General features: G+C 36.7%; 2 protein-coding genes across 5 annotated transcripts in view; both read left to right on the top strand.

Annotated features, from left to right (window-relative positions):
* ak4 (adenylate kinase 4) overlaps window positions 1-5,159 on the top strand; it is a 7,865-nt gene extending 2,706 nt beyond the window's left edge. For both annotated transcript variants that reach the window (XM_024278557.2, XM_024278556.2), the window contains exons 4-6: window positions 2,294-2,466; window positions 3,457-3,575; window positions 3,702-5,159. In XM_024278557.2, coding sequence (XP_024134325.1) covers window positions 2,294-2,466; window positions 3,457-3,575; window positions 3,702-3,822 — 413 coding nt within the window. In that variant the 3' untranslated portion in view covers window positions 3,823-5,159. The remainder of the gene's footprint in view (window positions 1-2,293; window positions 2,467-3,456; window positions 3,576-3,701) is intronic.
* Window positions 5,160-8,583: 3,424 nt separating this feature from the next.
* The window catches only part of dnajc6 (DnaJ (Hsp40) homolog, subfamily C, member 6), a 36,365-nt gene continuing 17,687 nt past the window's right edge, over window positions 8,584-27,261 (top strand). For 2 of the 3 annotated variants that reach the window (XM_024278560.2, XM_024278558.2), the window contains exons 1-2: window positions 15,073-15,570; window positions 23,531-23,666. In XM_024278560.2, coding sequence (XP_024134328.1) covers window positions 15,372-15,570; window positions 23,531-23,666 — 335 coding nt within the window. In that variant the 5' untranslated portion in view covers window positions 15,073-15,371. Of the gene's footprint in view, window positions 8,922-15,072; window positions 15,571-23,530; window positions 23,667-27,261 lie in introns of those variants that run through there. The other variant, XM_024278561.2, reaches the window with a different exon arrangement.

Below are 27,261 nucleotides of genomic sequence, written 5' to 3'. Positions count from 1 at the left end.
TATTTTCTTTTTTTAGGATTTAGCTTTTTTCCTGTTATACTTTGGGAGTGGACATTTGTTTGTGTTGAAGCCTACATTTTTATCTTTTAGTGCATAAATAAATACAGATTTTAAGAAGATGCAGAGATTTTTTTTTCCCATTTTTGTGTTCATTTCTTATTGGTTTATGTCCAAAATACTGAGGTAGAATTATCTGAACTAATCTTAAAAATTAAACTGGTTATAAAAAATGACCTCAACACAGTACATTTAATGATTTTTGAGGGCTTGGGGAACATTTTTGAAGTGTTTTACTAACACACTTCTCTGTATGTAAACATAATGAATACATTGCTGTTTTAAATGACAATAATTCATGAAGAGAAGTAGTAAAAGAGGAACATGCCTTTTTAAAAATTAAAACTGTTCTTCTTTTATTTTTTAAATAATGAAAAATGTTTAAAAAATAAAAATTGCGTCTGTATTCATTCTTGGTGAATACAATCGTCCACCAGCTTGTACTTCTTGGGCATTGTTATTTGATCCTTCTCTTTATGTTGCTCTATACATTTTTAATAGGTGACAGATCTGCCAGCAGAGTAATCAAGCATGCCAACTTTGTTGCAGGATGAAGGTTAGCATTATACTGCAGAAATATCCTCTAGGAGTAAATATTGTACTACTGGTATGACAGTGAAATTTTGCTGCTCAAAATTTGAATGCAAAGTCTTAGCTCTGAGGTACTTTCTATTTTCTTTTATTAATATTCTATATGGAGTCAAAGTTTTTCCAAATATTTCAAACTGGTTCGATCAGTAATTTTTAGTTGTTTTTACATAACGCATGTACTGTATGTTAGGTTTTTCCTTGTTGTTTTCTTTCCATGTAATTTTCAGTTTGTTTGTGGCTCACAGCTGCTCGGCTGGTCATAAATTGATTGGTTTCCTTTTCCATTTTGCATGAAAAAAAGCTGAACAAGTCAAGGAACTGAGAAATACCCCATCAAGTGATAGGAAATGAGTGACGGGGAAAACAAAGCTGTTGTGGGGATCACAGTGGAGTATCTGTTTCTTAATGCATTTCAGCCTGAGGGCTTGAAGGTCACGCACATCCAAAAGACGTCTCCCGCCCTGACCTTTTATATGTATAATTTTAATTCACTTAAACTGCCTGAATCTCTCAGCAACGTGACTATTTTTGGAAACTCTGGGAAAAATTTTCATTGCACAAATAATTGGTTCCCCAATAGCCCAATTTAAGGCATCCTTTCCTTCCTAAGGGATTTAGTCATTTTACTCACAATTTGCGCACATTCACATTTTTAACTAATCTTCTAGAAAGGTGCTAACATTTATTCGTTCATTATCTACCTCCTAACCCCCCCCATAAGTTGCTTATATCAAGTTTATAGCAGTTCAATAAAAGATTGAAGTTGTGTTGCAGCAGCTGGTACTCACTTAAGCCCTCACTGGTTAATTTGTACGCTAATGTTTAAACGGTGTCCATCAGGTTGATTGTATTGGTAACATACTTTTGTGTTTTGGTAACACGCTCTCTGAGGAGGTTGTAAAATTTCCTAAAAAAGCAGATCGTTGTTTGCTCTTTAGGGTTAAATATTAAACGGCGTGGTTGAGAGGAATGCTAAACATTGATGAAGCAAACTATTAGGTTTTAATGGATTTAAACCAGGAAAATGTGATCAGCAAGTAAGTAAACAATTATAGATGATGGCTTAGACTTTTTTGTGCTATGATTAGATAATAAGGTTTTGTAAAGAAAGAACTAATGATCTAAGGAAACATAATGCTCCACAGTGTTAGTTTTCACTAACATAACAAAGATTTAACTTGTCAAACCATACATTTGTTACAAGAAGTCACGCCCCACTCAGGAATAACTGAGGGAATTTTGATAATCCTCTTATGTTAAATCGAATGTTGTGATCAGATTCTAAATAAGTGTATAATAAAATGCTTGTGAATATTATGCCTGGAAAATGTGCAGCATTACAGAGCTGTTAGTTTCCCTGTTGTGTTATGGCTGATTGATCCACACAGTGTGACTACAAGATTAGCTTCCCCCCCGAGTAAGTTCACTCACTGTAATCTGGTCATTATATCACAGCTACATACCATTGCACTGTAAAAAGTTCACATTTACTCCCTGAGCAGCCTCTGGATAAAACTTCTACACAAAAAAAAACACAAATTGCAGCAACAGCATTAGTATACTTTCTTTGACATCTATAATATGTACACATGAAACTGTCCTGTCTCTCAGTGTCTGACTCATACCCCCTGCTCCTTCTCTCTAGGATTCCCTCGAACGCTGACACAGGCTCAGGTGCTGAACAATCTGTACCAGCTGGACTTGGTCATCAGCCTCAACATCCCCTACGAGACGCTGAAGGACCGACTGAGTGACCGCTGGATCCACCCCGCCAGCGGGAGAGTTTACAACATGAGCTTCAACCCTCCACGAGTGCAGGTGTCGTTATTCTTAAGCCTTAAGGCCGGCTAATACTTGATGGTGATCGGCTATCGCGTTGATCGTACCTGCCGCAATCGTGTGGTCTATTTTTTACTAAGGTTGACCAGTTTTGCTTGTGACACACTTATCCAGATTTACACTTTTCCAGCCTGATGACACAATTTTCTCCAACTTTTCAGTAGATGGTATTTTATTTATAGTGATATTTATGGGTCTTCGAGAGTTTGTTTACTTTTATATCTATATGACGCTAGTTTTGTTTTATTTTTTACATGTGTACAAATATGTAAATAAAATAGTTTGTTGTTAGTGGTAGATCAAATTTTTTTGTAGTTTAAAAGCCTCAACCAAACTTTAAAAAAAAAAAAAGTACATTTGAAATCCAGACACAGCGACGTGCTTGCTGGTGCCCCTGTAGAACTCTGAGATATAAACTCAAGATAGTCGCTCAACATCATCCATGTTTTCCATAATATGGCAACAAATGAAGTCCAGAAAAACTTTGGCGGTTGCTCCACGGCCGGGACGTTAAAGCGTCAAGTCGTCGAGCAGTAAATTTCACATGCATCAAGATAGAGGCGCAGACGCAAATGTGATGCGCAAATCGCATCCAGTGTGAATGCAACATAATGGTGACTTTTAACTTTCGTCTTTACTTTGTAGTGGGTCCTGTCAGTGTTTTAATGTTTCACTTTGTGGTTTTACTGTGAAAAGTGCCATAAAAATTTCCGTCTCTTAATTTACAAATGTTGGAGGAGCTAATATCATTCTCTGCTGAAATTAACTAAAAAGTAATCAAGGAGAAATCACATTGTAAGTAATTCTATCAAATGTATTAAAACCTATCGGCTTCACTTTTGCTTATTGTAAGTGTCAGCGAATTTTGTTTGGAATAAATCTTTATTTTTAGATGCTTTTTTGTAATAAATATGCATTTTTGAGATTAAATTCTCTTAACTGCAAGTGACCTTGGCTTGTTGTGCTCAGGGGAAGGATGACATCACCGGGGAGCCGCTGATTCAGCACGACGACGACAAGCCTGACGCTCTGATGTCCAGACTGAGGCAATACAAGGAAGTGGCAAAGCCTGTCATAGATTTGTACAAGTTAGTAAATGCTTTCCGCTAAATTATGTTTCTGAGTTTTTTTGACCTTTTTAAATCAAAGATGTGCTTAATTCATACGTCATTTGAGCTTAAAACCTGATGTAGCGCTTACCCTGTTTTTTTCAGGGCAAAAGGAATCCTTCACTCGTTTTCCGGAACGGAAACCAACAGAATTTGGCCTTACATCAACTCTCTCCTCAGCACCAAGCTGAACAGACAGCCATCCGATGCTCAGCAAATGCCCTGACACCGCTTTGATTGTTAGTAAGCGGGCGCCGTCCTCATCAAATGCTGGAGGGGGTTCATAAACAGTTTATTTTTTGGTTTCTTTTTATAAAATCTTTTGTGCAAATATTGTCTACAGCTTTATATTCAGGTTGTTCAGAATTCCAGACTCTAAAAAGTGGAGGATTCAAAAGTTGTGTTTTTGAATACTAAAATAACAGTGTGGATGCTTCATTTGGGACCAAAAACAGACCGTTGGTAGTAAAAATGTGACACCAAATCTTTGAAAAAGAGCAAGTCTTTGGGTTACAGCAGAACCTCGTCTGCTCTGTGATTGATCTTTGACAATCTTGTTGCTTTTTTTTTTTTTTTCAAACTTATGCAAGACTTTGAGCTAAAAAGCAAACTTTCCTACCAAATCATCTGTTAAGAACATAGGAATATTTCAATTTGGAGCTTTACTGGCTCAGGAACTCCTCCGTTTCAGAGTCGGGATTAGATGTGTCCTTGTCTTCTCGCTGAAGGCTCGAAGAGGCCTTGGCTGTCATTCTGTGACCTCACTGTAAACTCAAAATGTTGTTACATTCCTTTAAATATACTCTAATGTTGCCTTAAGATTTTCCATCTACTGTATGACATATGAAATGTTTTGGAATACTTTTGTCAGCTTAGTTTCACTTTGCAGCAATAAGAGGTCATTTTTTTTTTTTTTATGATGATGATGATGTAGTTGTGTGTGTCTTTTTTCATTTTGTTATAGAATGAACAAAAAGTTGTGGATTTTGCTTTGAATCTTTTAGTGAGAATGAGCGGAGGTTTTACAGAGAGAAGTTCTCTCCGTTTAGATTCTATCAGTAGAAAGTTTGTATTTTGTGATTCTCTTTCTAGTGAGCAACAGACCAAATGACATAAAACTACTCATAGCTCCTGTGCAAAAGCAGTTCATCACATTCAAGTAAAACAAAATATTTTTTTGACTAGAATATAGTGTGGTTCTACAAATCAGAAGTTTTTTTTTTTTGTTTGTTTGTTTTTAAAATTTACTCGGATGTTTGCGATTCCAGAACTGTAGGTGTCTGCGCTGTGTAGATAGGATTATTAGTCATTCTGATCTTTGGATGGAAGCACATGAAATGATCATATGATGAAGTGGCAGTGTGTAGTGGTGAAGCAGTATACTCTCAGTGTGGATTCTTTTGTGTTGGACTGTTCATTTCAATGCTATCTCTGTGGCCTCCACTGACTGGTTGATTATGCATGAAGAAGGTCTGGCTTTGTATCAGAAACTTGAAACGTGTTACATTCCAGCAACAATAAAACTGTTGTTCTACGGCTACTTTTGTTTTTGATTGCTCTTTGGCATGAAGTATGTGTGAAGTTTTTTCTTTTTCTCCAGAACCGCCTTGATTTTCATGGTATTTGAATAGTTGAAAGTTATTATCTATTATAATGACCCCACATTGTTGCTGCAAATGTAGTAAAAATTTTCATTTTTTTGTTTTTTTTGGCATATTTCTAAGCACTTTTGGACTCATATCTGATAAATGAGAAGGCTTCTGCATTACAGAAACCTTATTTTGACATGGTTCCATATCCTGGTGGAGGTAATCTTCAGAAGATTACGGGTGGAACGATTAATTGATTCCTACAATTCAACCGGTCTGGATCTATCTGTCTGGGGGAAGTTGTTAATTGACCTATACCGTTAAAAAAAAAGTTGGTTTCAGAATGAAGTAAATTTATAATCTATTAGAAAACACAATTTGGGTGGAGGCATGGTAGGCTTATTTTACAATAACGTTAAAAGTGCTATCACAGCGACTGATACATGTGATAGAAACAAAAAATGATCAACCATCATTACAGTCCAATGTGTGGAAATGAAACCCTGAATTTTACAAATATGTGACCATATAGTGTGCTATCATTTTCTAGAGAAGTTCAGTTTGTTATTTTGATGTGGAAAAACTACAGTTAGCTGAACTTTATTAAACTAAAATGTTAATGGGTTCACCATTAATTCCTATTTATTTGTTCACATATTTAATTTACACTCAATTATCTTGCAAGAAAAACAAGGAATCTGGGAAACTTGATCTGTTCAGTACCAGGTATTTTTGAGTCACACTGGTGAATCGATTTGAATCGATTTTAGGTCAGTGAATCGGATCATTCAAAATGAACCAACTTCGACTATAAATCTTTTCAATAACCACAAATCATGAAATGACAGAGTTCCCGCGGGGTCTTAAAAAGTATTGAAAGCCTTGATTTAAAAAAAAAAAATGCAAATGAGGCCTTAAAAAGTCGTAAGAATATCTTAGTCTTTAAATTTGTGATGTTTAAAACTTTTTCTTTTCTGGTCTAAAGTTTTATTTGACTTGAATCCTGGAGCAGTGCTTTGGTATAGTTCTGACCTCTGACCTCCATCAACATCAGGGGTTTATTCATCTACGATCTGATGTGATCCAAACCACACAAGATGCCATCGACCCAGAGCCTAACAAAGATTATGGACTTATTTCTTGCACGTTTACTCACCTTATCTCCACTTAATAAAATCTATTTGTATAAAAAATAGAACAGGTGCACTCCAAGTGGCCAGGGGAGTGCATCACATTCTCTGACTGACTCGTGTCATGAACAGGTGACCATGCTGCATTTAAGGGTAATGTCGGGAAAATGCAGGAGGCTTTCTTAGAACAGTATGTTTGGTAGAAATATTAAAAGGAGCTAAATAAATGTAAATAACAAGGATTAAAAGGAATAACAAAAGAAGACAATGATGTAATTAAGTGAGTTATGGACATTACAGCAGACATCAACAGAAAAAGTCAAACTTTTTTAAAAAATGTCTAAACAGTGCTAGAAACAGGTTTGGACTGAAGTTGCACCAAACAGAAACACCTTAAGTTTAGTTGCTTTGTATGTTTGGGCAGAAGTGGGCTTCATCACATGATAACTACATACAGAAGTGTTGAAACTACAAATAATGCAACACACAACAATGGAATTGTTGCACAAAGGATAACTGGATATGTGTGCACACAAACACTGGAATTGTTGTTCTATTTTAAACTAAATGCAGCTTAGAAAGTTAAGGATTTGTGTGTGGGAATGGAAAATCTTCTTTGACAACACCAGTATTTTAAATAGTTAATGGATTATTAAAGTTTGAAGTAAATCAACACATGGACAATTGAACGATAATTTTCCATTTTACATTTTCTAAAAAAAGTGTTTAATTATGACAAATGTTTTCAAATAAGAAATTTGTCGTTTTTCAAAGTCCCACTTTGGTTATATTTTGATCTATTGTATTCTATGTAGGATTTTGTTGTTTTTAGACAAAATTTTAAATTACTTGTGTCATTTTCAAGGACATAGTTTTTGCAGAGCAGCAGGAGTTTATTAGAAATTTGCAAGAGAGTTTTGGGCGGGACTGTTGGCGCGAAGTAAGCCCGCCCCTACTTCCCACCATTAACATTATGAGTGCAACAAAATGGCGAGCTTGTGGTTGTAGCTTCTACTAACAACACTACAGGGGTGTCGAACTCATGAAGGTTCGGGGGCGCTTTCAACCCTTCTGATCTGAAATGGGCCGGATCAGAAACATAGCAGAATAACTTAAGGTCAGCTTGTTATCTGTAGCTTTGGTTTATTTATTTATTTATTTTTATTTCTCAGTTGAAAAATACCTCAACCAAGAGTTTATTCAGTTTTACACACACTAAATATTTTACATCAGACTTTGGGGTAAAAGGGGCTAAAGAAAAAAATTAAACACTCTGCCTAAAATATGAATGTGCAAATCAATGAAAAATTAAACTAAATTAAACTTTAGGAACTTAAGAATTTGGAGTTAACCGCATTCTCCATCGTTTGGCCTTCAACAAGGCTGTTAACATCAGGATTCAAATCCTGTGTAACAACACATTTCACAATGACATTCAACTGAGCAAAATACAAAGAAATGTCCAAAAATCGTTTCCTGTTGGCTGCTTTTCCTTTTCTCCACCCAGTGGCAGAATTGTGCATTGCATGCATATCTTTACAAAACATAACTGGCCACAGGAATGGGATAAAAACTTACTTTTTTCAAGACAACATCCTTATATCTTTTCCTCTTTATGACTGGTCCCGATTAAACCATGTGACTAAACCATATGATTAATACTCAGAAATACAAATTTAAGCTACATTTTCTTTAAATATGTCTTCCATTGTCAGAGAAATACCACAATAACATGTTAAAAACAACAAAAATACATTGGAGTGGGACTTTAAAATACTTTTTTATATTAAAGTTACTTAATTTGGGTTTTTCTATTCACAATTTTTTATGTTTTTTTTTTGTAAATACCAAAGCTAGTTGTTAATGAGTGCTTCTCTCCAAGTAGAAACCCATTCTGCATCTCAGAGCTCCTCGTCTAATCCTGTGGGATTTGTAACTAAAGCCCATGTGTACAGGATGGGGTGTGACTCCTGCTCGGATTACAATTTCATCTGCCGTTTACCTTTCACAGAAAGCACGGCTCTTCCTATAGGCTTGCAGGTTCAGATTAGGAGTATAGTCTGATTCTGCAGCGGCAGGAGCTGCAATTCATCTTTTATTCTACACGAGTGTTTGTGTGTTTGTTTGTGGAAATAATCTAAAATTGACTTTTTCAATTTCACCACAGGTGTGTTTATTTTTCCACTTGAAGCCCGGTCTCTGGAGTCCACTCCAGGTTTTCCTGTTGCAGTCAGGATGCGCTCAGCTGCTCCTTTTAACAGATTCATAAACAACCTCTTCACTGCCGTCTCACCGTTTAGGCGCATCCCTATCTTTTACAAATCCACCAATCACTCAGCCGCGTTTGCCGATCATATGCCAAAGTGTGAGGTTATCGGCCGGGGCTTCCTGCGCGGCTCTACCGACAGGTGAACGCGGAGGTAACGGAGGAGGAGGGGATCTCTCCGTGCCCGCCGAAAACTCTGACCTTTGACTGGCCGCTAATGACAAAGCAAAGGTCGCTGCGTGCGCACGGAGCATCCGCGTTCACCGGGCGCATCTCATCTCAGTCAGTCACGGCACGGCACCGCGCTCCGCGGGGAGAATGGCAGGAAGCGTTCTGAAAGGTAAAACTTGTCTGCTTCTGCATATTTCACGGCCATTTCCAAACATTTCACCTTTGCAGTTTCATATGAGGCAGAGAAGGGGGATAGCATCACGATCTGCGCGCGGTGTTACATAATATTCTTCCCTCTGTGCGTCCGCGCGCACAGATGGAGTGCTGGTTTTCATCCACGCGCACAAACTGCAGAGAGAAAATGTAAGATTCTTAGAATAAAAAAAATGTACATTAAGTCCCAAACTTCACAGAAGGCCCATTCTTGACGCACACAAACGCAGCACGAATGACATCATGGGGGGTATTTTTATCAGAAAGGCTTTTTCTTCATGCTCAATTATATGATTTTTGTGTAAATATTCCTTCCGACTGCTTTTCATCCTTTTTCATTCACATATTAATCTAATTTGACTAAATAATTGCATTTTTAAGGTGACCCACTAAAGGTTACATCCTCCAAACTCAATAAAAAACCAACAATGTAAAAATATATTTGTCAGCTACTTTGTATCTAAAATGTTTCACCTCGTTTTTGTAAACATTTTTTAATCAGAATCTCCATCTTCATCTCCCAGATAGAAAAGCTCCTCTCCCCCCTGGGCCAATGGAGAGCCAGCGCGTCACACGCGTCACGTGAAGGGCTTAACGCGGCTCAGCCTGGTTTCCTGTTTTGAGGATCAGTGACACACTTTTGCGCCTCACTCGACCTTAAAGACAATAAAACTCGCGATTTTAAAGTTAAAGATTGAGAGATTTACAATGTCCAACCATCAAAAGTGTGCTTGAAGGAAGAGGTAAAATCTCCTTTAAGAGGCAGGGTCAAGAAGGAAACCTTCTCTCAGTGTGACAGTCACCAGTTCAAATCCAGCAGCAGCTGATCCAGCAGATTCCTGGATTGTTCTTTAACTCTTATGAGGATAATTATTGATCGGCGCCTATGCTGAAGATGTAGTAAAAATACTATAGGTTTGTGTTGCAAAAAGTAAATAGTAAAACATCTTAACAATTCTATTATAAACATCTATTTAACTAGGAAAACATTGCTGAGGTTTTCATTTTTTTTTCAAAAGTGTCAAGGAAAGCATTATTATTGCACATATGCACTAAATGCATGAATGAAAATATTAACCCAAAAAGTAGACATGTAAAAGTTCAAATGTGTGAAAATGATCAGGCAAAACAAAACCAGATGAATGTTTGTGCAACTCTTCCAAAACAGATAATAAAGCTAGTTCTTCTGCAGTGAATAGACTGTTCCGGCTTGTTACGTAATGAAGAGAAGGCAAAACAAATAGGAGATAGTGAGTGTAGACTTAGAGGCGTGTATATAAAATATCACTATAATTGAAACTCCAGTAAGAGCACGTTCCACCTGTATTTTCTTTGCTTTCATGAAAGATTCATTTTAACTTTAAAGACCCACTTCAATGAAAATTATGTTTTTAACATGTTCTTATAGCATTTTTCTTGTGATGGAGGGCATGTATAAAATACTTTAAGGTTGAAACTGCTTTTCTTAAATATTACTTTTTAAAAATCACGTTGGATCAGATGAAAATGTGCGGTTTGAAAAAGCTCTGGATTGTAACGCGGTCACAGCCATGCGGGCAGAATTCCCCCTTCTTCATTTGAATTCCTATCCATCCACTTGCAGATAAATAGATCCATTAACGTCCTTATTTTCCTCGCCTGAGCTGCCATCTGGTTTAAAACTGTACTGCTGAATAGCTCTGGTATTACTCTGCACTTTTTTTTGCCATGTAAATGTTAACCTGGCCTTGTGAGGCATAAGCTAGTGGGTCAGAGCATAAACAAGGGGATGATGGGAAATTAGAAGAGGCTAACTTCTGCGCTAACCGTCCCGCCCACAACTCAGAGACAACTTTGTGATGAGCTCCTGCTGCTCTACAGAAAATATTTCTTAAAAAATTATGCAGGGTTTTTTATTTTTCTAAAGTCTGCATTAAAAGACCACTGGAAACGATTTTACAATAGTAAAAACATAGTTAGAGTGGGACACAAAAGACTGATACTACCAAAACAATCATTTCTGAGTGCACTAACTCCCAACATTGTTGCTAACACATAAAAAAACCCCATTCCACCACAGAAAAAGCTTAGCAACGTTAGCGTATCAACAAAACTCCCAATCACATTTGCAACGAATGAGACAAAAGACTGATACAACTAAATCAAACGATACAGTAGCTACACCAACTCCAAACTTTGTTAGTAACATACATAAAAAACACAGTCCATCGATGCTACACGTTAGCCGCGTTAGCATATTAACAATAACACCCAACTTCGTTTCCAACTCATAAAAAAACTGACTAAAGTTTTAGGCAGAGCAAAGTTACTTCTCAAATTCCCATCAATAAGCAAATGAAGACTTTAGATTTCATATTTATATTTTATATGTATTAGTTTAGTCTGCCATTTGTACAGTTAACACAATATACACTATAAACAAACAACCAATAAAAAAGGAATAGGCAGAAGCTTATGACGCTTATTCAATGCCTTTCCTTAAAAAAACTCAATGTCCATGCTGATCAACGTGACACAGAAATAAATACAATAAAAAAAAAAAACTTACAGATACAAGTAAATCAAACCATTCTGCATATGTGTAATGTAATAATTTATACAATTAAGTTTTAAACTTTTTTTAAATTGCAAAAACAAGTACTAAATTTTAATTCATCACTCAATTCATTCCATAATTTTTCTCTGAGAACTGAAACACATCTCACCTTAACATAACTTTAAGCTGCTCAAAATAATAAATACCTCTTAAATTATCCTGAATAATCCTTAAAGTAAATTTCTATATTTTTTAACTAAATTATGTTTTACTCTATAAGCTATTTATAATACATTAACATAAATAATTTCCTTTAATTTAAAAATTTTATTGAAGCAAAATAAAGAATTTGTTGATTCACATTATCCTGCTCTGTTAACTATTTCAATAGCTTTTTTTGTAATTTAACCAAAGATTCAATGATAGTTTTTCATGCATTTCCCCAAATCTCTGCACAATAGGAAAGATACAGAACAACTAATGAACAGTAAGTGAGATACAAACTTTTTTGTTTAATACATGACTGATTTTAAACAGAATACCGATAGATCTAGAAACTTGTAAGCACAACCAGAATTATTCCATATATAAGGTCTCCGGGTTATAAGGTGCACTGTTTTAAGTGTAACTATAGTGTGGAAAATGTGGTAGTTGCAAAAAAAAAGTCTTGAATAAGGGATGTACATTCATTTTCTATTGATTTGTAGTATGAACCTCAAGATACTTTTATTACTTTTATTAATCCCACAGGTGGAAATTTATTATTATTCAGTACAACCTAGAACAAGACAAACCGAGAGGTACTCATATGAACAACGCAGTTTGACTAAAAAATGTTGCAAATTGTGGCAATGACATTTAACAAGTTAACTGTGATAGCATTGGAATTTAGGAGATGAGGTCAGTGGGATGATATTCACTTTTAAAGGGGCAAAGAAGCAAATTTTCCTCTTAAATTGAGATGAAAGATAAACAAACATTGAGTTTAAGAAAAAGCCTTTCTGTGAGAATACTTATCCACTTTCTAATGCTTCTATGACAAAAACTAAGTTCAGTTTTAGGAAGGTTTTGTGACAGAATATTTGCATAAGAGCTTGACCCAGTCTTCAAAGCATGTGATGCTTGTTTTTGTTTTCGAGGATGTGATGCAAGTCCTTGAACAGGTTTCTGCTTGTTTTGTATATTTAAACCCCTCATAAAACCAGTTTTACAGAATCTTTGACCCAAACACAACCATAAATACCACACCTTTAATTTTAACAGAACTCCTCTTTTTGTCTATTTAATCACTGCTCTGTTTTTGCTGTTTTTTCTTGTTATGGATGCTTCTTTTTCCAATCCTGTTATTCCCAATAGTTTTGCTAAGTATCTAGAATATGAATTTCATCTGGAGTACACAAAGAAGCAATACAATTACAAACAGAAATCAAATATTAACCCAGACAAAGTCTGCATCTACCAGTTGTGTTGCAAACATGCAGTTGCAGAGTATTAAGGGTAAATATTTGTAAGCAAGGTCAGGAACAAGACAGGAAGCTCCTTTGAAGGGCAACATGTTGCATCCGGATATAGCAGGGTATTATTCCTCTGTTTTGGACATTTCGTCCCTGCTGTTCTCTGGGCTCCCCTAAAAGAGTTTCCCCGGCTCATGTCCTCTTTTCAGAACCATGCTCGGTTTCTGTTGCCAGGAGACTGTGCGCGGAAAAGAAGCATGCTTAGTTAACCCCTCTGCAGGACAAAACAAATGAATGTGCATTAACAATTTCCAGCTAATATCACCTAGCTTACAAATACTATTATTTAAAGTTAATTAAAGCTAAGATCTGAAGCTTTAATTTATGTAGTTCAGAGTAAGTTTCTTTGTTTTGTCAAACCATGGTGCTGTTGTCCTGCTCTTCTGGGAACAAAGCTCCTCTATTTCAGTTTCATAATACGAAAAAGGTCAGTGACCTTATTCATTTGGAAAGAAGGATTCACTTTTAAATATGTCTTAACCTACGACATATGATTATAATAATGCATTTTTCTAAAATTACAACTTGTTTAACCCAAAGCTTAATTTTAAGATTTTGTGTTTTTCAATTTTTTTATTCCAGGTGACAAATTCTCAAATAATTCAAGCTATTCTAAAAGCCAAAAACAGCAAAATATTGTTGCCTTTTTAGTTGTAACTTTTTCAGCAATTAGAGTGTGATCAGAGATTAATGTTCTCTTCATTTCTTCAACAGCAACTGCCTTGAAATGAAGCTACAACAAATGTAGAATTATGTGTAACTGGGTGCTAAATGAACATTTTATTCTGGCTTTGATTTGTCACAACACAGTTCTTTGTCAAAACTAAAGCAGAGGGTTAATGTTTTATTGGCCAAAAGCAAAATGTCAAGGTTTTTTAATGATAATTTTAGACTTTCAGTTCACTCCAGGGTGTCCAAACTTTTGGACAAGATGTGGCGAGGTGAAATGTTTACCATTTGACCATTTTTCAGTATTAAATCTGAAGAAACATGATATGTTGCATAGTTTTCATTATGAAACTTTTAAATCTAAATCAGGTAAACAGGAAAAAACACACAAATATATTTTTTAGAGGTACAAAACACCGTATTGGAAAAAAGGAACAGATCTGTTCAGTTCGTTTACAGTCGACCTTTGGCACAGAAAGGTCCTGAGACACAATGGTTTATAACTATGGGTGTAACGATTTGCTTTGGCAATCCGATTCGTATCATAAATTGTGGTAGCCAATACAATTCAAAGTCGATATTTGTTCATTTTGAACGATCTGATTCACTGACCTGAAATTGATCTTCAGCCAAAAATATTACCAGTCAGAGATAAATATCTGTTACTGAACAGTGCAGGTGAAGTTTTCCAGATTCCTTGTGTTTCCTGGAATATAATCAAATGTAAATTAAATATATTTACAAACAAACAAGTGAACATTAATTAGTGGAAAATCTATTCATATTTTAGCTTCATAAAGTTCAGCCCACTGTTGTAAAATAAACCTACAGTATCTTAAATGGTATTTTCCAACATTGTCTATAATCAATTTATTGAATTCGATTTGACTCTATTAACAACTCTTCTCAGACAGATCAATGAGGTTGGATCGTAGGAATATAAATTGATTCATTGATTAATTATAACATACTAGTAACGGAATTTAACCAATCACAATTAAGAAACAAGAAACAATCATTGTGATGTGACAGGAACCACACGAGCCAGACTTTGGACATGCTTGACACTCAAATAATAGATCTAAAGCCCTTTGAGAAAAATTATATTTTCCCCTGATGTGTTAGTGAATTGATTTAGTCATATAATAGTCAGTGAAAATCAACCATAAATGGAAATTTTATAGTATATTGTGGTTACTGCAAAGGTGATATAGTAAACTTTCACAAATTGAACTTAAAATTCTCAAATAGGGCCCTTATCCCCCCATTGTTTGTGTTAAACTTGCAGTCCCCTTAAAAACTATCCCAGTTAAGTGCTGATTGAATGAATAATGGATGCAGCAGAAACACTAGAGGACTGTGAGCTGGGGTGCATTTCTCTTTAATTCGTTCCGGGACGCAGCGGAAAGCAGCAGCTACCGTGTCGTAGTAAAATGCGGCTCTGAGAGAAAGAGAGGAAAAAAAGAGAGGAGGCGATCCAGGCAGAAAGAGAGGGAGAAGGAGGGAGACAAGCCGGCAGTTTTTTTCCTCCCGCTGCTCAGTCAGAAAGCAGACCGGGTGTCCTCCCCTCTCCTCGGACATGTGGTGCGCCGAGCGGCGGCAGAGACGCACGGAGCAGCGCGGGCAGTAGCGTCGGCGGAGACGGCGCGGCTTTCCTTCTCTAGTTCTCTTCCTGTGGCCTTTGGTTATGAGCTTGCTGGGCGCATATAAGAAAAAGAGCAGTTACGATGGCTATGAATGTTTGCAGCTGGTCGATAGCGGCGGGGATAGCTACAGCATCGGGAAGGGGAGCAGCAGCGGCACGCTCGGAGGCTCCATAGCGGCCACCCTCGGACCGAAGGCGGCCCCGCTGAGAGGGGAGGACTGCAGCACCATGGACAGCTCAGGTAAGACGCCTCGCCTTCATCCGGACGGTTCTGTATGGCAAGCCAAAGGTGCCATAAATCACTAGGAAAAACGACGGCGTTTCTAGTGATGTTTTCCAACTGAACACAAACAGCGCTTGAGCAAAGACGGGATGACTTGACAGGAGTCTAGATGCGGCCTGTAACTGGAACTATCCTGTGAAAGAGGCAGCTGTGGAAACAATGGCTAACGGCGGTGAAAGTAGGCTTCACCATGGTGCTGCTCCACTGCTTCATCTCTGCTTCCAGGCACGCAACTCTGCAACTCATTCCTTTCAGGAATTATCTAGTTTTTGTGGGTTTATTTACATTTAAAACATTTTAAATAACCAGGAAAAAGTTGACAAATCAAATTCAGATAAAATGTCAGAAAAATGTCAAATTTTATCATACCCCACAATAATAATAATAAAAAAAAACTGTTTTCAAAGCATTTCTAATGACATTTTCATTACAATTATTCACATTTTTAGCCAAAACAAAACAAAAATAAAACATTGTCATTTTCTAGAACATATTTTCTGCAGGGCGGCAGTAGTTCATCAAAATTTCCTCTAAGTCAGGGGTCGGCAACCTTTAACAGTAAGAGCCATTTAGGTTCGTTTTCAACTGATCAAAACCTAGAAGGAGCTGCATAATTTTACTTAAGCCTTTAAGAAATTTAGATTTGCTTTCATGACCTTCTGTTTTTTTAATAATAAATATGAATTATGGCTGTTTTTTGGCACAAACAGAAGCAAATATGTTAAAAGAACTTAGTATTTCTCAAAATGTGATTTATTTATTTATTTTTGTAACCAATGTTGTGCAGCACAGGATAACATGTGCTTTTAACTCATGAAAGATCAAACTTTTTACCAAAGTTTTGCTTTGCGTATAGTATCTGTGAATTCTGTAGCTAACCTTGAGTAAACAAGGCTTTTTCAGGTCAAGAGGGATGTAAAAACCTACATAGTTTATCATCTATGTGCACCTCAGCCATCAATTTAAAATGTAACTAATCTAAATTAAATTAATGATAATTAAGTAATCCTTACTCAAAAAAGCTATTTTATATTTCTTTTTTTTCCCCTTTTTTGTTCTTTTTCCCCTCTTTGTCCTCAGCAGTCTTAACTGCTGGGTTTTGTTATTTTAGTTTGGGGTTGGACCTTGGTAGTCTTAGCTTGGAGGCTTTTGGTTATTTGTTTTCTTTAGGTAGTTTTGGTTAGGCAGCCATTAGCAGAGAGCTGCTGACTCTTACTGTCAACATGGCTGATTCAGCAGTCTCCCTGACTTATTTTACATTTGGCCAAGGAGCCACCATGGAGAGATAAAAGAGCCACAGGATGGAGCTGCAGGTTACAGACCTCTACCCTAAGTTGAGGGAGAAATTGTTTGTGCGCAATTCATTTCACATCATCCTGTTGTTTACTCTCCCACTAGCTTACAACCCCTCACAACTCCAAGGTAATATTAGTGATCTAACAAAAACGGTGAGCAATACCGGTGCTTTCCATCCATACAGTTTAGAGCCAGATGCAAATTCAGACAAGGAAAGTAAAGCCATACATGGATGTAGTTGTCTACTAGTGGATGCATCCGATAGAAGGGGAGCTGGGAGCTTGTGGCCCATCACAACTACAAGCTCTCTCAAATGGCATTTTTCATCTGCCTCTGATTCAAAACTATTTGATTAAATAAACACTCAGGAACACTATTTTAATCTTAATTTTTTTAACATATGTCCTCCATTATGAGAAAAATGCTTCAAGAACATGTTAACCCTTTAACACCGGAACGCCAGTGTTTGTGTACTTTGATTCACTGTTGAAAAGTTACAGTATGTTAAAAATTTTATGTTAAAGCGTAACGGCGACACCTCGGGTGTTAGAGGGCTAAAACACCAAAAACACAATTTTCCTAGACACATTAGATAATCAGGTTATACAAAATCCTATAATTACCATAATTTTAAAGAATCAAAAATAATTTTACTTATTATTAAGGGTGGTCTTGTTTTTTCTATGGTGAAATTAGAATACAAAATGTGTGTGTGTGTTTTAGGAATTTCAAATAATATATTTAGCAAATATAATTCTATGTATAATAAAAGATTAGTAAGAAAATAGATATAATTCTAAAATTTTTGATGAAAAAGTAACCTGAAGTTCTCCTTTCTTATATTTCAGCATTGAATAGCACTACAGTAACTGCACAAATTTATAAGACTGTAATGCCTAACAACCCCAAAACAAAAGAAACATTCCTGTTGTGTTTTGTTTTGTCTGCATGGTGCTTTGTGTCCACCTCAGAGTCCAGAGATGTGAAACCAAAGAAGCTAAATGAGTTGGATAGCAGGGTCAGTGGGGAGAGGGGGTGTGAGGTGGTCAGAAGCGGGGCGGGGGGTTGCATCTGGCTTTTTGATGTAGCCATCTCTGCCCCCGTGTGCCTCTGCATCCATCTGCTCCATTCGGACAGATCCTGAAAGCTAAAGGTTAACTCTAGGGAGAGGAAGGCTCAGTCAAACATGGCATTGATCTCTCTGGGAGGTCAAGCTGAGAGTTCTCTGTTCTGCCGGTGTCTGGTTCTCCCTTTCTGTGAATGGTGAGGCTCTCATCTGTACTAAAAGAGGTGCCTCCTCTGAAACGTGTATATGCTTGCCACTGTATCTGGCTCAGCAGGCTGCACCCTCCCACAGCCATCTGGACTCACAGGGACGAGTGAACAGGCTAACAGGGAAGCACGATGCAGTTTCAAATAGACCGTCGGGGATGGAGAACTGAAACGGGGAAATGGTTTGCTTTATTCCATGCTGCGGTGATTTACAGCATTCTAGAGTGTGGAAACAGTGCAGAGAAGACATAACAGAACAGCAGGTGGGCATGATAGTGTTATCAAATATAGATTAGAATTTATTTTTTCACAATGCTGCTTTGAAATAATGTGAAGTTGTGCCAGTTTGGGGCTCTATAGCTATAAATCAAACTGAGAGCTGATCGGGAAAAAGCCACTCCTTGGAAATTTAATTAGATAAAAAATTAACAAAGTGTAATAGCTAATAAGTCTTATTTAAGGTCATAGCACTTAAAATCTCACTATGCCACATTTAGCCCCCCACCAAAAAACTGCAATAGTTTCTGCAGAACAGCAGTAGTTCATTAGAAAGTCACCTCTGATTTGTGGGCGGGACCACTAGTGCAGAGGGAGCATGCCCCCTTACCATCATCTATTTGTTTACCTGCTTTACCGCTAGCTTATACCCCTTGCAAGTCCCAACCGGTGCAACAAAAATGGCAAGCAATATTGGAGCTATCCAGCCGTACAGTTTTGAGCCAGATGTCAGCTCAGATGAGGAAAACAAAGACATATTTGGATCTATTTGTCTGAAAGTAGATGCATCAAAATGGAGCGGAGCAGGGAGCTTGTGGCTTGCCGTAGAACTTGCACGTCAATTCTACAAGCTTTTTCCAAAGGCATTTCTACGTCTGCTCCTGATTCACAACGATTTGAGTAAAGAAACACTCAGAAATGCCATTTTAATGTTCATTTTCTTTATATGTGTCGTCCATCATTCAGAACATGTTGAAACAACATGATTTTCTTTAAAATGGGAGAGCAGAGCCACTGCTTTAAAACATTTTCAAATCAATTTGCGAATCAGCAATCAGACAAGGCTGGCATTACACAGTTTGATCACTGCTGGATTTCTCAGCAGCTTTACAACTGAAACATTGCTGTTGCTTTTGTTGGTTTTTCCCCAAAATGTCTGAAATCTTTGCTTTTATATAAAGTCTTGCTTCCATAAAAATAGCACGTCAAAATGCAACATCAGTCATGACAGACAGAAGGATGCAGGTATGGAGTAGCAAAACAAATAAGGATAAACGCCTGTTGCTAGTTTCAATTTGACAACAACAGCACACAACCTGCATTCATGACATGTTTCTTGTATTTTCTGAATTTTCCAAAGTTCGTCATGAATTTAGAGAAGGATTACATTTGCAACATCCTTTCATATATGAATCATAATCTGTAATATCTAACACATCCTCCTAACAGAGACTTTTTTCAATTTGTTATTTTTTTGATTTATAGTTTTGCTTTGTAATATTCATTTCTTTTCTTTGCCAAAAGCAGGAAAGCAGATGGAGCCTGCTCTAAGTGGGGCTCATGTGCACCTGTCGCGTTTCTTCATTTGTAACGGATCACAGAGTTTACAGCTCAGGATGCTCGCACTGTAATTTGAAGGCAGCACTTCAGGGGAGTTTCCACCAATGTCCCACCGTCGTGTCATGTGTGTTTCAGACCAAAATCATGAGTATTTAATGATTTCAGAAGAAATGTTTTGTTGACGAGCATGAAGGGGATCCTCTTTCCTCATTGGACCCCGTACTCCTGACCATTGTCTTTGTACTTGTTTTTTTTTTAACCACATGAGGCTCATAAGTTGATGCACTATAACCTATCTTTAAATTTTATTCATTTGATGGTCTAATTTCACCCAGTTGGCTACTACAGCTTTACATCTGTGCTCAGTAGAAACTTGGAGAAGTGGAATCAGAGATCGGATTTGTTCTAGCAGGTCAAACTCCATTAGCAGAATGCCGCTGTTGTGCTTTTCCAACCACAACCTCTTAACTATACGATGCACTTGGGTGTAATATACGTTTTCTACTATAAAGGTTCAGAAAGCTTCACAATAATGTAGCTCCTGCGAAGGGATATTATTTCCAGCTATTTTTTTAAATGTGATATAGTTAATAAAAATAGCATTTTATTATTATTTTTGCTCGCCTCGTGTTTGCAGTTTAACTAACCTGCTGTATGTGTTGTGCAGCCAAGCTTGTATCAGGTTGCTTGTCATTCAAAGGACTGGAATAAATGAGTGGTTAAGCTGTATTGTAGATGATTAGTCACAGACTTCTTGTCTCATCAGCAGCATTTATAATCAAGCAGATTAGAGTTTGGATAACGCCACAGTCATTTAAATCCAGCACAGAAGAGGCCCAGCAATGTGTCAACTCTGAAATCAAATGCTGTCAAGAGTTCTAAGTGTTTGTGTGCAGCATTCACACCAGGCTTGGTGTTGAAGGGAAGCAGTGTAGAGCTCCGGTTGACAGGTGGCATGTTATCATTTCCCAGCGATCTCCCCAGATAAAACAAGAACTGCTTTTCTCATTACACGTCCCGGCTCCCTTTGGTGAAAGAGACGCGAGGTGGCTGAGGAGGGGAGGAAGAGTGAGCTGTTTTTGTGCTGAGGCTCTGACGCAGCATCCTGAAGTTACTTTAAAGCATGTTTGCCTCCTCTGGAACGCCGCTGCAACTCTGCCTGTGCAGGCATCAAGCCCGACTGACACATTTAAGAGCAGGATTCTGGCTTTTGTATTTTTTTGGCTTTGTTCTGATTGCTGGGTTAGATATACGTGTAAAAATAGACTTAACTTTTTTGGAGAAATCTGATTTTTAGGAAAAGAACACAGAGATGTTCAGACTTGACATTTCATTGAAGTCAAAATGATATTGCATTTGACAAACTTAAAAACAATGCAGTTTGGGTATTGAAGCATTATTGGATACCAACTACCAACTTTAATTTTAGAATACTTAAATTGTCAGTTCAAACTTGAAGTGCTGTACACTTATGTAAACAGAAAGACTAAAGAAAATTAAATTTATTAGGATGTACATAGAATTATTTAAAAGTTCATACGCTTGTTACATTCACAAACAAGACAGAGACAGTACATAATCCATAAAATTGAATAATTTAAAATGCATTGGAATGAAAAAGAGAAAAGACATGTTACTGTGTATTAAAAGCCAAGTTAAAAAGTATTTTTTTAAAGAATTCTTAAAATTGGGTCTAACATGAAGTGGAGGATCGCACTAAAGTTTTAGAGCTGCTGCAGCAAAAACGCTTAAAGATCTACTCCAATGAAAATGGTGTTTTAACATGTTCTTGTAGCATTTTTCTCATGATGGAAGATATTTATAAAATAATTTAAAATTAAAACTCAGTTTCTGAGTATTTCTTTATTCAAATTGTGATGATCAAACAACAACAACAAAAAAAAAGAAATAAATAAAAGAAGCTTAAAGTCGAATCTAAAATGAATAGACAGCCAGTGTAATTAAGCTAAACTAGGGGAAATATGATGATATTTCTGTGTTAGCTAAAAGGAGAACTCAAACTTGCTGAATGAGTACTTTTTTTAGTCCCTTCTCGTGTGTTAACTCTAGAATATTTACCAAAAAATTAAATATTTGTTTTCAAGTTGGTTGTCTAAAATGTATTCCTTCAAGAAAAAAAATAGAAAAAGTATATATATAATAGGCTGTAGTGTCTGCCACTCTGTCAGATTTTTTCCAACGTACCTCTGAAGAGTTTGGAAGAACTTGACAATTTCTCTCAACAAATTGGCCAACATTGTATATTTTCAGGTCTCATTGTTCAGCGTTGTCAAAGAGTTTTTTTTTATTGACAGTTTTTGCTCTCAACATGCACATGAAAGCACATTGTATGGGATATTTCCTTTCCTGAAGCTTGTTGAATATTCACCCATGTTATTTCAGCTCAACACAGACAATAAGGGTATTTAAAAAACAGAAAGATGTTTGTGTCAAAAACACTCAGTTTGGCTCCTCTCGGTTGAATGCTCATTAATTAAAAGTTAGTCAGGGTTGAGTGAGGGGGCTAACAGTTCACTATTTTTCTACAAGAAGGTTTAAGAGGCAAAAATAAAGAGCAAAAAATATTAGAGAGAAGTATTTGTATCCATTTTTAATCTCACAGTCTCTTTTCTACATTATTATGTCTCCTTAGTGAAGAAAACCTGATTAATATTCACAAAGCATAACAGAAACATGTGTCGTTTTACTGCAACATGAATTACTAAATCCAAATCCACACAGTCAGCATGCAGATGTTGGTTTGGGAAGCAGCTGTCATGGGGTGTGGGAAACGCTATACATCTGGTGGCTGTTCAGATGAAAACTGTCAGTTATCCTGCTCTTTCCTTTTTTATTGAATTAGCTAAAGATTAAGACACACTAAGTTGACTTTAGTCATATTTATTTTTAATATCACATTGTGAAGCAAAATAAAACTGGCAAAGTTATTTTAAGACCCATTCTAATGAAATTTTTGGTGTTTTTAAGATGTTCTTGTGGCATTTTTCCCATGATGGAGGACAATTAAGCTGCATTTCTGAGTATTTCTTATTCAAATTGTGGTGAATCAGGAGCAGGAGAAACTGTCAATGCCAACAGTCTCGTCCACACCTCGGAGGCAAATTTTTCAACTCCTGCCGCTCTGCAGAAACTATGTCCTAGAACAAAACAACAGGTTTTTTTATTTAGGCTAAAAACTGCATCTTAAAATTAAAACTAAAACTGCTTTTGAAATAGATCTAGTGGGATTTTAGACTTTATACAAAAAATAGTGTGATTACAAGTTATAAGTAATCATTTGTAGAGAATAAATATTCATGTTCATGGTTAGGATTTGTCAGTTTTTGACTTTTTTTTATTAAGCACGTTTAAATTTCATATCATCATCAGGGAACGATATGTGCTCTGACTGCTGCAGCTATCTGCACCACATTGAGTTGAGAAAGAGCTGAAAAAAGAGAGGAGTGAAAGAATGTTTCAGATCACCAGAGGCCTGCTGACTCATATGTAAAACTTGGGTCTTTTCCAACACTCACACATACACTCACAAGCTTGTTTCTCATTCCGTGACATCTACAAGTGTGTATGTCAGTGTTATCCACCAAACCACTTGATAGCAAGTTAAGTTGCAACCTCAAAGTTCCCTACTCATGGTTGAAGACTCACAGGTACTGACAAAATGAAAGGATTTTATGACTGCACTGTCGGTGCCGAGTTTTCCACTGCCACTTTATGTATCTGTGTATACTTGGCTGTCCTGGATACTTTTTCCCTAAAGCTCTCCTGTGTCCAGATATGGATGCGAGCTACGGTGGAGGGCTGTTTGATATGGTGAAGGGAGGAGCCGGGAAGTTCTTCAGCAACTTTAAGGACAACTTGAAAGACACGCTGAAGGACACGTCCACCAAGGTCATGCATCAAGTTGCCACGTGAGTGACTTCAGAGCTATTACACGTTGCAGGAACTCATCATTGAATGCACTTAGTTGTTAGATTTTAAGTACATTTTTATGTTTAAGTTGAGTCTTGACACTCAAAGTCTAGGGGTGTAGTCAGACTGGACACATTTGGTTCACTTGAAGTGAACCAGAGTTCGTTTCCCCTGATGATCTGGAACAGTTTTTCAGTCTGAATACATCCAAGCCGACCCTCGACCCCAGGATCAGGCACCGCTCTCTGACCTATCTTTCAAGGTGGTCTCTGTCAAAGCACCACTTTTGCCGAGCTTTAGGTGATGTAAACACAGTAGCAGAGCAACAATGAGACACGGCAACTCAGTGAGATTTGATTGGATGAATACAGGCTCATTAAAACAACTTTTAACATGGTCCACATTGCTTCTCACACTGTTCTCCTGACAATCCATATCAAACATCAGCATACCTTCATACCTGACATCTTTTCAATAGCCGCCATCATACCAAAGCAGCAAATAAAAAGCATTGTATCTGATACAAATGTTCAGAAATTGGTCAGCGAGATATAAGTGAACCATCTTATCAAGGATTGCAAATTATCCCTTCTATTGTTCCTTCTAAATGAAGCAGACTCGGTCCGGACCAACAGAATTTTCCAGTCTGAATACATCCTGAATTACAACCTCATCTGTCTTCTCCAGTATTCAAGTTTCACAGTGAGAAACATCTGGAAATTGAACAATACCACCTAATATGTGGTGTTTAAGATTTTTTAGAGTTTAGAAATCACATGATTTTGAGAGGTTATACATTCCATCAATTAATTAAATCAAATTATATAGGGATAGTGAAATAATCACATAGGTTTGGGGCAAAAAAATCACCTTTTTTGCTTGTAAGTTAGCTTTCCTCTAATTGAAAAAAACCTACTAAAATTAATTTTAATTGACATTGAATTCTTTAGTAAACTTTCTCCAAACCTCTTAACCACAAATGTAGAGTTTTCATTTTACAGCACATAGTCACTGGAAGGTTACTGACCCAAAATATTTTGGATGGATTTTTATAAGAATTAGAAACTTTGTCTTTTTGGTGGAATTAAATTGTATATAATTTAAATTTTAAAATTTAGCAACAAATGTGTATTTAGACTGTAATCTCAGAAAACAGTAGTATAAATGTATGGTGTGCTTTAACAGGAAATAACTTCTCTTTGTTCCCCATTTTTATTTCATGAAGGGAAATAAAATAGCTTATTTTAATTTATCTCACCATGTGTTGATGTATGCTGAAGTAATTTAGTTGTCTTGTCACCTGATGCTACATTTTATAAATTCTCAATTAAAAAATTAAAACAAATGAAGTCCCACTTAACTATCAGGTATTTACAGCAAAACTTAAGTGTTTTGTGTCCCAGTTTAGAAGTGAGGGAGCTCGGTGTGGCTGGAGGGGGAAAGAGGCCTGCAGAGTCTGGCACTGCTCGGCCGTCCCAGCCTGTTTGTGCACAGGCATCTGCAGCACAAAGGAGCCTCTGTAAAGGCAGACACTCACACAGTTCCTCCAGCTCTTGACTCAGCAAGTTTGATTGTGTTTATTCCTCTCTTGTGTCTCCTCTTCTGCTCTCCTGTACCATCCTTCCCTTCTGTTTTTATCTTAGCTGCATCTTTCTATTTTTTTCTCTGTCTGCCTTTTCGTTTCTTTGCTGGCTGAATTATTCATTGCGGTTCATTGTGCCAAATGGCCAAAGCACTGCTGAAACAGAGGGATTCATTTCACCAGGGCCTGGTGTGCAGCAGTGCATGTGCATGGGCTGTTTATTCGTGAGTGGGTTTGGAGGATGGAGAGGCGGGAGCAGGGCTGGAGTGGAAACCACCTTAAACACCTTTCAAACTTTCTAAGTTGATTTTTGTGAATGGTTAGATTTTTGTCTTTTGTGTCCAGGCTGGTTGTGGCTGCACCTGCTGTGCTGATGTAATGGGGACGTTCTCCCTGATTTCTCAGTGATTAATTCAGTTTTCTCAGGATCCAGTTTGTTTGTTTGGGTTTTGAAGATTTTTTTTTGTTTGTTTAAGTTCTTTTTTAGTAAAAAATAGGTTTATCAAGATGTTAAAATGTTATTTTGTATTCACATATAATTGTATGGTTATGTTAAGTATTGTTTGGATTTTGTTATTGAAACTGTGCTAAGACGTTTGAAAACCACCAGTCACTAATTTTATTTTAAAAAACATTTATTATTATTATTATTATTATAACATTGGTTATTTTAGTGTGAGAAAACCTATTCAAATTGATTTTCTTTTTAATAAGGTCACTCTGGATTGTGTTTGTCTTGTCTCAGTACTTAAAACTTCTCACTTAAGACTAACATCACTGACATCTATGTCATGCACAAACTGGAGAGGCTTTAACATGTGAGTCAAAAAAGTAAAAAATTGAATTAGGTTCTTGGTCTGGCACTTCAAATGAAGATGCCAACAATCCTGATTTAGGGAGCAGGCAGCACTGAGAGGAAGAGAATCTTCAAATTCTTATATGTTTTCAATTTGATCAACCCTATGCTGCTGGATGAGGAGTCAAAAAACAAAACAAAACAAAAAAACTGGTGAATAGCTTCATGACCATATGCAGTTTTCCAGCTACTCTCTTGTCAGTTCTATTTTTTGGTTCCTGTTCTGTTATCAAGTTTTTTTTTTTTTTTCTTGTCAATTACATCCAGTTTAGGCTTCTTATCATCCACAGCTGTCTATAATTAGTTAATTATGCTCAGTGTGTTATCCAGTTAGTCATTTTCAGGTCAGCTGATTTTTTTCCACTCACAGAAATGACTAAAAATGGCTTGTTTAGAGCTCTAAGTCAAATTTTCCAGTCGGTTCAAACTCACTTACAGTGTAAAATCATCAGATACTTTGTTGAAATACTACAGATGGCCTAAAACTGGTTTCATGCAATTTATTACATCATAAACATACATTCCTGCTTGCTTTCTCAAGCCGTTTAGGTGCATTTTTAAATTCAGTAAAACACAAATCCCAGTACACTGATAGGAATTCTCTTAAGCAGTGTTATTGAGTCAGCACTATTTAAAACATGTTAATCATGCATTAGGCACAAATAAAAAGATCAAACTTTGATTGTTAGTTGATATCTTTTTCCTTTATTTACACACACCCCAATGTCTTAGACAATATTTTAAAATGTTTGTTTGTTCTAAAAAAAAATTTAAAAGGTAATTTCTGTAACAAGTCCATTTGCTTTATTAATGAGAGGAAATTTTCACTATGATTACAAAGCAGAATGAGCTCAGAGCAAGAAGATTTTCTTTTGTTAGAAAAATGTAGTTTTAATTAGTTTGTGTGTGGAAGTGTCTTTGGACAAGACACTGAAACCCCACATCCCTCCCTGTGGTCGGTTTAGCATCTTGCATGGCAGATTTGCTACCATTGGTGCATATGTGTGTGTGAATCGTTAGGTGGGTCTTTAAGAAAAGGTAGAAATTCTCTCTTTAAGTATGTCATTTAAAACAGCATATTTGAACAGTATCAATCTGGTTTTAGGACAAACCACAGCACAGAGACAGCCCTGGTTAAAATAGTTACTGATATTAG

Source organism: Oryzias melastigma, linkage group LG4 (genome assembly GCF_002922805.2).
Source record: "Oryzias melastigma strain HK-1 linkage group LG4, ASM292280v2, whole genome shotgun sequence".
NCBI lineage: Eukaryota > Metazoa > Chordata > Actinopteri > Beloniformes > Adrianichthyidae > Oryzias > Oryzias melastigma.
This window is presented reverse-complemented; position numbering and strand designations above follow the sequence as displayed.